Source organism: Glossina fuscipes, unplaced genomic scaffold (assembly GCF_014805625.2).
Source record: "Glossina fuscipes isolate IAEA_lab_2018 unplaced genomic scaffold, Yale_Gfus_2 61057, whole genome shotgun sequence".
NCBI lineage: Eukaryota > Metazoa > Arthropoda > Insecta > Diptera > Glossinidae > Glossina > Glossina fuscipes.
The window spans coordinates 1-547 of NW_024003305.1; the positions used below are offsets into that span (position 1 = coordinate 1).

At 45.7% G+C, this 547-nt stretch overlaps 1 protein-coding gene across 1 annotated transcript in view; it reads left to right on the forward strand.

Annotated features, from left to right (window-relative positions):
• Positions 1-42: 42 nt before the first annotated feature.
• The window catches only part of LOC119643489 (cell wall protein qid3-like), a 1,425-nt gene continuing 920 nt past the window's right edge, over positions 43-547 (forward strand). Inside the window, exon 1 of the mRNA XM_038042846.1 lies at positions 43-523. Within this exon, the coding sequence (XP_037898774.1) occupies positions 82-523 (442 nt within the window). The 5' untranslated portion in view covers positions 43-81. The remainder of the gene's footprint in view (positions 524-547) is intronic.

Below are 547 nucleotides of genomic sequence, written 5' to 3' on the forward strand. Positions count from 1 at the left end.
ACTTTTTCATCGAAAACTAATAGTTTTCTTCTGTTTTTACAGCCTAAAGCCTGTCGTAGTCGCGAATTGCGTTGTGGCATTATGTACACGACATGCGATTGTATTAAACGTAACGGTCTGCAAGATAAATGCCCACGTTCGCTGTGCCAAGGTCGTTCAGCTTGTATGTGTTTCCCAACACCTAATTGTTGCCCTAGTTCGTTTCCTCTACGCTATGCCAATATGACTATGGGTGTGATTAAGAAGAAAAATACAAATAATCGTCGTGCAGGAGGAGGCAATGGCAATGGTAATGGTAACGGCAGTTGTTGCAGTAACGGCAATTGTTGTAGCAGCAACGGCGGTGGTTGCACATGGAACCCATGCAGCGATCCAGCTTACTGTGGATTATCCAATCCGCAATGTGGAGCCCCATCGCCAATACCATGCTCACCAACACCAAGATGTTGCCCACCCTTACCTGAAGGTGGCATACCAGATCCACGAGTATGGAATAGCTGCAATACGCCGCAAGTTTATCCCTGTAAGTGGCCATTTTCATTACATT